This window comes from Littorina saxatilis, linkage group LG13, assembly GCF_037325665.1.
Source record: "Littorina saxatilis isolate snail1 linkage group LG13, US_GU_Lsax_2.0, whole genome shotgun sequence".
Taxonomy (NCBI): Eukaryota; Metazoa; Mollusca; class Gastropoda; order Littorinimorpha; family Littorinidae; genus Littorina; species Littorina saxatilis.
The window spans coordinates 36816512-36825768 of record NC_090257.1 but is presented as its reverse complement, the minus strand read 5'-3'; the positions used below and the strand labels follow the sequence as shown (position 1 = coordinate 36825768).

At 42.9% G+C, this 9257-nt stretch overlaps 1 protein-coding gene across 1 annotated transcript in view; it reads right to left on the bottom strand.

The window, feature by feature from the left end:
- Positions 1–5456: 5456 nt before the first annotated feature.
- The window catches only part of LOC138945638 (uncharacterized), a 120170-nt gene continuing 116369 nt past the window's right edge, over positions 5457–9257 (bottom strand). Inside the window, exon 4 of the mRNA XM_070317113.1 lies at positions 5457–5793. Within this exon, the coding sequence (XP_070173214.1) occupies positions 5687–5793 (107 nt within the window). The 3' untranslated portion in view covers positions 5457–5686. The remainder of the gene's footprint in view (positions 5794–9257) is intronic.

Sequence of the window (9257 nt, the reverse complement as noted above, 5' to 3'; positions counted from 1 at the left end):
TTTAAATGTAATCGGTAATGACATACGGAATGACCAATGCAAGAAGCAAACGTTTGTATTCTTCGTAGACCTCGTGTGTTGAACCGAATTTTTCTTGACGCGCAATCCTTAATTAGCAGATAGCTATCTTGCCAAAAACACACACACAAAAACACACACAAAAACACTTGAATAAATATATAACCATTCACCTATCCGAGCATTTCCAGGGCGTCCAATCAGATATCAGCAAATGTCGTCATTTGCATACAGCAGATTGGCCCCTGATTGGTCGATGTAATGGACTACCAAGTTATGCAGATTTCACAGGGGGACCGCAGCTGCAAAGCCCACGAGGTCAGAGCTTTATGAGAATGGGCAAGTATTAACACCACATTGGTACAATGATGTAAGCGGCTGCAGCTGTGCCATGGCCCGGTTTGACATTCGCTTGTTTAGACGGAGGTCGTTAAGCAGGTCAATGTTAAGACATTAGACACTGAGTCCATTTCTCTATATCCCACTGACCTTGAAAGCGGGTAATGAAGAGGCATTCTGTTCCCTAGTATCTCTGTGTCCACCAATGAAGCACTGATGCTTGATTTGCATATTTGTTAGTAGGCGGTGACGTGTGCGCGTGTGTGTGTGGTTTGTGTGTGTGTGTGTGTGTGTGTGTGTGTGTGTGTGTGTGTGTGTGTGTGTGTGTGTGTGTGTGTGTGCGTGCGTGCATGCGTGCGTTCATTCGAGCGTATGTGCGTGCGTGTGTGTTTATTTGAATGCCACGGTCTGCATGCCTGTCTACTTGCTTGCCTGCCTCTATCGGTCTGATACCCTTGAGGACTATAACAAATATCTTGTCTGTTTTAGTTTGCAGCGTGAAAGGTTTAAATTTTGGATTAAAAAGAAAACCCCATTAACAGTAACAACGAACACTAAACTGTCTGCAGCAATTATTTGCACAGACGTCCAGCGGTAACTCCAACGGTGCAATGTGAAAGTAAGGTCAGCCATTGTACAGTTCTGTCAAATGCCCCTCAGTTTACCATTCTATCCCTGACCTTCTGTACCCTAAACACTTCAATTCTGTAGTAAGAACCCATTGCTTTGCATAATGCAACTCGCGAGCAGCGAATGGCAAAAAAATAAAACCATTCTTTTTCAAAACTGAAATCAATTTATACTGCGCAATATGTACGTTTTCCCTCGGCCACAGCGCACAAACAGAAGTCCAACAAGATTTGTTTTCCTCAAGACAGCTAGAAGGACACACCAACACTAAAGGCTGGTTGCGGGATAACATAAAAATCCTGGTCGGATTTATAGCGCAGCTTTTAACGTTTTCCTTTGGTCTCATGGCACAAACGGAAATCAAACACTAGTTCTTTTACAGACGGAAAATCGAGTTAAAAAAAAAAAGGAGTTTGACAACAGCAAAAATCATGCAAGAAGAGAAAATAAAATCTTAGAGTTTAATTCTATTGCCCTGCGTTTACGCTTGCCTTGGGCCACAGGGCACAACAAGAAGTCAAAAAATTAATGCGAGTTCTTTTATCCCATGACAGAAAGACAAGCCAACACAAACAGGAGGTTTGATAACAGCAAAAATGCCGCCTCACATCCGCAAGCATAATACGGGTGTGGGGAAGAATACATTAGCTGCGAATTGAGAATTCTCTGGAGTAAAAGAACCTCATTCTTCAAAAAACGGCCCATTTGTCAAGATGGAAGGGTAGGTTTGCTTTGCCGGGAAAGCAACGGACGGAAGGAAGGAAGGAAGGAAGGAAGGAAGGAAGGAAGGAAGGACGGAAGGACGGAAGGACGGAAGGAAGGAAGGAAGGACGGAAAGAAGAAACCACAATTAAATAAGGCAACGAAACAGGGGCAGAGGGATTTCAACACAGACTCCAAACAAAGAAATAAAAACAGAAGGAAAGGAAGGCCGCAAGGGCAAAGCATAAAGTCACAAAACAATACGACAATCTGATGCAATAATCGTAACTCTTTTTCCTCAAGACGTCCCAAGCAGCTTGTTTTTGTGAAGAATATTGGTAAATCAGAGAATCGAAGTAGAAAGTATAGCACAGATCTACTGACACACACTACGTCGAGTTTCGAATCCGCCAACGAGTATCATGGAACCAAAAGGATTAACTAGGGGACCTCAGCCCAGATTACCTAATGGTCATAGGTTACTAACTCGGTCTAAACAAGAAAGAGGTTTACAACTAAGTGGGCCCAAAACATGAAAGCAAACGCGGTTTGTTTGAAGTTCCGACGAACCCGTGGAATGCCGTGTTCACCTTTATGCTTGATTCATCCCAGAGCGCCAATGCTTCACAATACGCGAAGAACCATTTAACAACGTAATTGATGCGTGACGTTTCTGTGGAGTGAGCTTACTTCTGTCCTCATTTGATTAATTATTTTGCTTTCCTGTGCTATGTAGCAGGGGTTTCTTTCCTGTGCTATGTAGCAGGGGTTGCTTTCCTGTGCTATGTAGCAGGGGTTGCTTTCCTGTGCTATGTAGCAGGGGTTGCTTTCCTGTGTTGTGTAGCAGGGGTTGCTTTCCTGTGTTATGTAGCAGGGGTTGCTTTCCTGTGCTATGTAGCAGGGGTTGCTTTCCTGTGCTATGTAGCAGGGGTTGCTTTCCTGTGCTATGTAGCAGGGGTTGCTTTCCTGTGCTATGTAGCAGGGGTTGCTTTCCTGTGCTATGTAGCAGGGGTTGCTTTCCTGTGCTATGCAGCGAGGGTTGCTTTCCTGTGCTATGCAGCGAGGGTTGCTTTCCTGTGCTATGCAGCAGGGGTTGCTTTCCTGTGCTATGCAGCAGGGGTTGCTTTCCTGTGCTATGCAGCAGGGGTTGCTTTCCTGTGTTATGTAGCAGGGGTTGCTTTCCTGTGCTATGTAGCGGGGTTGCTTTCCTGTGCTATGTAGCGGGGTTGCTTTCCTGTGCTATGTAGCAGGGGTTGCTTTCCTGTGCTATGTAGCAGGGGTTGCTTTCCTGTGCTATGTAGCAGGGGTTGCTTTCCTGTGCTATGTAGCAGGGGTTGCTTTCCTGTGCTATGTAGCAGGGGTTGCTTTCCTGTGCTATGTAGCAGGGGTTGCTTTCCTGTGCTATGTAGCAGGGGTTGCTTTCCTGTGCTATGTAGCAGGGGTTGCTTTCCTGTGCTATGTAGCAGGGGTTGCTTTCCTGTGTTATGTAGCAGGGGTTGCTTTCCTGTGCTATGTAGCAGGGGTTGCTTTCCTGTGCTATGTAGCAGGGGTTGCTTTCCTGTGCTATGTAGCAGGGGTTGCTTTCCTGTGCTATGTAGCAGGGGTTGCTTTCCTGTGCTATGTAGCGGGGTTGCTTTCCTGTGCTATGTAGCAGGGGTTGCTTTCCTGTGCTATGTAGCAGGGGTTGCTTTCCTGTGCTATGCAGCAGGGGTTGCTTTCCTGTGCTATGCAGCAGGGGTTGCTTTCCTGTGCTATGTAGCAGGGGTTGCTTTCCTGTGCTATGTAGCGGGGTTGCTTTCCTGTGCTATGCAGCAGGGGTTGCTTTCCTGTGCTATGTAGCAGGGGTTGCTTTCCTGTGCTATGCAGCAGGGGTTGCTTTCCTGTGCTATGTAGCAGGGGTTGCTTTCCTGTGCTATGTAGCAGGGGTTGCTTTCCTGTGCTATGTAGCAGGGGTTGCTTTCCTGTGCTATGCAGCAGGGGTTGCTTTCCTGTGCTATGTAGCAGGGGTTGCTTTCCTGTGCTATGCAGCAGGGGTTGCTTTCCTGTGCTATGCAGCAGGGGTTGCTTTCCTGTGTTATGCAGCAGGGGTTGCTTTCCTGTGCTATGCAGCAGGGGTTGCTTTCCTGTGCTATGTAGCAGGGGTTGCTTTCCTGTGCTATGCAGCAGGGGTTGCTTTCCTGTGCTATGTAGCAGGGGTTGCTTTCCTGTGCTATGCAGCAGGGGTTGCTTTCCTGTGCTATGTAGCAAGGGTTGCTTTCCTGTGCTATGCAGCAGGGGTTGCTTTCCTGTGCTATGTAGCAGGGGTTGCTTTCCTGTGCTATGTAGCAAGGGTTGCTTTCCTGTGCTATGTAGCAGGGGTTGCTTTCCTGTGCTATGTAGCAAGGGTTGCTTTCCTGTGCTATGTAGCAAGGGTTGCTTTCCTGTGCTATGCAGCAGGGGTTGCTTTCCTGTGCTATGTAGCAGGGGTTGCTTTCCTGTGTTATGTAGCAGGGGTTGCTTGTTAGCGTGTCTCTGTGTTGTGTTCTTTAGCCTACCTGGTTCGATTTAATCGCACCTGAGAAGAATTTGACGGAGAAAACATTAAGGCACTTTGTAAACCAAAAAACTGCCCAATACACAGTTTCTCTTAATTAATTTGAGAAACCATAGTTGTTCTAGTAGCTCAATCTATGAACGTAATTTTCTACTTATTTTTGGCTTGGGTGAAAAATGTGTAATTTCCACCACTTGCTGATTTTGTTTCTCAAAAGTTGAACATTGAGATATTTCGCTTACAATTCGCAGGTTCATGAACCAGCCCAAGAGGTTTAAATCCACCATATTCTATCGTGAATCTAAAAAACAAGTCGCGTAAGGCGAAAATACAATATTTAGTCAAGTAGCTGTCGAACTCACAGAATGAAACTGAACGCAATGCCATTTTTCAGCAAGACCGTATACTCGTAGCATCGTCAGTCCACCGCTCATGGCAAAGGCAGTGAAATTGACAAGAAGAGCGGGGTAGTAGTTGCGCTAAGAAGGCTGGCACGCTTTTCTGTACCTCTCTTTGTTTTAACTTTCTGAGCGTGTTTTTAATCCAAACATATCATATCTATATATTTTTGGAATCAGGAACCGACAAGGAATAAGATGAAAGTGTTTTTAAATTGATTTGGACAATTTAATTTTGATAATAATTTTTATATATTTAATTTTCAGAGCTTGTTTTTAATCCGAATATAACATATTTATATGTTTTTGGAATCAGCAAATGATGGAAAATAAGATAAACGTAAATTTGGATCGTTTTATAAATTTTTTTTTTTTTTTACAATGTTCAGATTTTTAATGACCAAAGTCATTAATTAATTTTTAAGCCACCAAGCTGAAATGCAATACCGAACCCCGGGCTTCGTCGAAGATTACTTGACGAAAATTTGAACCAATTTGGTTGAAAAATGAGGGCGTGACAGTGCCGCCTCAACTTTCACGAAAAGCCGGATATGACGTCATCAAAGACATTTATCAAAAAAATGAAAAAAACGTTCGGGGATTTCATACCCAGGAACTCTCATGTCAAATTTCATAAAGATCGGTCCAGTAGTTTAGTCTGAATCGCTCCACACACACACACACACACACGCACGCACGCACACACGCACGCACATACACCACGACCCTCGTTTCGATTCCCCCTCGATGTTAAAATATTTAGTCAAAACTTGACTAAATATAAAAAAGAGAGATCTAAACATAAACCACAGTATCGCAAAAAGGGAAGACGAGGAAATGTGCGCGTTAGTTAAAAGACAACAACAAAGAAACACGGAAATCTGTTGTTGAAAAAAAACCCATTAGAAAACAGACGCGCACATCACTTTATGACAATTGAAATGACAAGATACACAGACACAGACAGACACACACACACACACACACCCGCAGGCGTCAAACATCCGGGACAAACCAAATAACCAACCAATCAACCAACCACAAAAAGAAACAAACAGACAAACATTCAAACCAAAAAAGAAGAAAAGAAATGTCTTACCTCACTAATGTTCCTTCGGTCATCATTTGTTATTCCTTCTGTTTCGACGATCCCCGCTCTTGCTCCCGCACGGTCTGAAAAACAGAAAAGAACACTGTTGTTATAATGTAATCTACACCGATAAAGTTGTTGCCCAGAAACAATCCTAACAGACGGTATATAGGTATTGTGAAAAAAGAACGGATACGATTAGTTGATGAGTGAGAGAGGGAAAAAATGGGGATGGGGATCTGTGGGGGGTGGGGGGTGGGGGAGGAGATATATATTTATAAAGAGAGGGGTCTCGAGAGAGAGAGAGAGAGAGAGAGAGAGAGAGAGAGAGAGAGAGAGAGAGAGAGAGAGAGAGAGAGAGAGAGAGAGAGAGAGAGAGCCAGTGATGGTGCTAGTATTTTTTCAAACCGGTACGCAAACTTGTATAATGCAAACAGTCCAGAAAAAAACGGTAGGCTGGTCATTGGAACCAGTAAGAGTCCAACTCAGAGTACTGGTTTTGTTGTTTTACCAGCGAAAAAACCCGGTAGTTCTAAAAATCAACCGGTATGTCATACCGGCAGCCAATTTTGTTCCGGTATTTTCTCATTTCAACCGGGAAAATACCGGTCATTACCGGTTAACGCCAATACTGGAGAGCTGTGAGTGTTTGTGTGTACATGTTTGTGTGTGTTTGTGTGTGTGCGCGCGTGCGTGTTAGCGTGCGTGCGTAGGTGTGTGTGTGTGTGTGTGTGTAAAAAAAACAAGTCGCGTAAGGCGAAAATACAATATTTAGTCAAGTAGCTGTCGAACTCACAGAATGAAACTGAACGCAATGCAACGCAGCAAGACCGAAAACTCGTGGTCCACCGCTCACGGCATAGGCAGTGAAATTGACAAGAAGAGCGGGGTAGTGGTTACGCTATGCTGCATAGCACGCTTTTCTGTACCTCTCTTCGTTTTAACTTTCTGAGCGTGTTTTTAATCCAAACATATCATATCTATATATTTTTGGAATCAGGAACCGACAAGGAATAAGATGAAAGTGTTTTTAAATTGATTTCGAAAAAAACATTTTGATAATAATTTTTATATATTTAATTTTCAGAGCTTGTTTTTAATCCGAATATAACATATTTATATGTTTTTGGAATCAGCAAATGATGGAGAATAAGATAAACGTAAATTTGGATCGTTTTATAAATTTTTATTTTTTTTTACAATTTTCAGATTTTTAATGACCAAAGTCATTAATTAATTTGTAAGCCACCAAGCTGAAATGCAATACCGAACCCCGGGCTTCGTCGTAGAGTACTTGACCAAAATTTCAACCAATTTGGTTGAAAAATGAGGGCGTGACAGTGCCGCCTCAACTTTCACGAAAAGCCGGATATGCCGTCATCAAAGACATTTATCAAAAAAATGAAAAAAACGTTCGGGGATTTCATACCCAGGAACTCTCATGTCAAATTTCATAAAGATCGGTCCAGTAGTTTAGTCTGAATCGCTCTACACACACACACACACACGCACACACGCACGCACACACGCACATACACCACGACCCTCGTTTCGATTCCCCCTCGATGTTAAAATATTTAGTCAAAACTTGACTAAATATAAAAAGGTAAGACAATGCAGGTTGATTGTTTAACAAGGAAGGACAACTCTTTCATTTGTACTGTTTAACATGCATCCGACATTAATTGGGTTGCACCTCGGTTTACACGTGCAACCTGTCAGCTCACAGGACTCTGGTCTTTCTTTCTTTCTTTCTTTCTTTCTTTATTTGGTGTTTAACGTCGTTTTCAACCATTCAAGGTTATATCGCGACGACTGGACTCTGGTCGTCCATTGTCTCCTTTGGTCTACCTTCTTATTAGCTTCTGTTTGTCACGAAAGGGACAAACTCAGTGTGTTATGCACTTTTTCACACGTTCAGCCTTGTTCAAATAACAAGCAGCTTATACAACAAAGGCACTTTTATGTCGGCAAACCCTGGAGGCGCACGTTTACAAGCTACTTAATTTACTTCCCTACCCCCTTTTCTACAGTATCACACATTTTTCACTGATCTGTTGAAGAAGATCTGTTAGTCGCCCCAGGCACGATTTTGGCTGGGGTGAGGGGAAAACGTCAGTCTGCAAACACTGGGACATGGCCCCACAATCGTTACCTTGATCCTTTACCCACTTTGGTCTCATCTCCCCTAATTCTCGTCTACAGCTTTGCTCAGTCCTCAGAAAGTTTCAGTGGCAGAGTGAAAAGATCCCAAGCCCAAACCCCAATCTCGCTGGCATTTATGAACATTATCGGTAAAGTCTGGTATCCAGCGGCCTTTTGCTGCCAGACATTCAGCACAGCAAAATCAAGATCTTTCTGGCGTGAATGCGATCCTATTTTGTGAACCATGTCTTGATACTTGGCCAAAATATCTAACCGCCAAACTTTCACAGGGTTGAAAGGGCAGTTTTACAGGGTTGAAAGGAAAGTTAAAATGAGGGGAAAACCGCCGCAAACAACCGTTTTCATTCAAGATGCAAGAGGGACCGTGCCGTTTAAAGGGAAGCATTTTTGCGTTCGTTTCCTTTGTGAACTCGACATGAAAGCAGCAGAAAATGAAACGAAGTCGCAGAAATCCCGTGGTAAAGACTTCCCATGGCTGCATTATTTCTATACAAAAAATGAAGAACGATGCATTATTTTTTCACTGGCCTTTGATCACTTCTATTTTTCTGGTGGTTCAATAGTTTTTGTGAAATTGTTTTCTGTTCAAAACTTGACTCGGTGTATTAATTGAAATGTTTTGAACGCATACATGTCTCTTACCCTAGTACAGGAGCTTTGACACCCAGAGTCCCGCCCCCCCCCCCCCCCCTGACTTTTCCAAAATTAATAACATGTTATTTATGAGTTTTATCTGGTAAATTCTATATAATAGATACTTTGACATTGTTGTCTTTGATGACCAAGAGTATGTATTTCGTTTAAATGGCAATTCTTAACTTGTGAAAAAAGAACAAATGCTTCGCTAATTAATAAGTATATTGAAGGCGATGACTCGCGTATGTTGCTGCAGATTCATATATTTTTGATTTAGGCAAAAAGGAGGTTTTATTTAAAGGGAAATACGCAGCGTATACGCATTCTTAAATTAACAGAGACAACGAAGCAGGTCCCAGCATAAACTCGTTTAAACGAGATGGAAGATATATTGACAGCTGCGCGCATGGTTTGGGCCACTTGATGCCCACACTCGATGGAATTACTCGAGATGTAAAGCGGACAAAAAAAGACACGAGAGAAAATGAGATTAGGCCTAAAAGAAAATAGGTGTGGTTACGGTAACCCGACCTACCCTATTTTTAGGGGCCGACCCTATAACTTTTTATTACATTTGTAAAAAAAAACAACCCACAAAAACCAAGAAAACGAGTGCAGAAAACGCAATGAAAGCGAAAGCGCCCGAGTCGCACACTTATTTCCATGTCAAGTAGGTTTAATTTGTACACATTAGAAAAAAATTAAAAAAAAAAAACTGATTGCCTACCTTCCTACCCTATTTGTT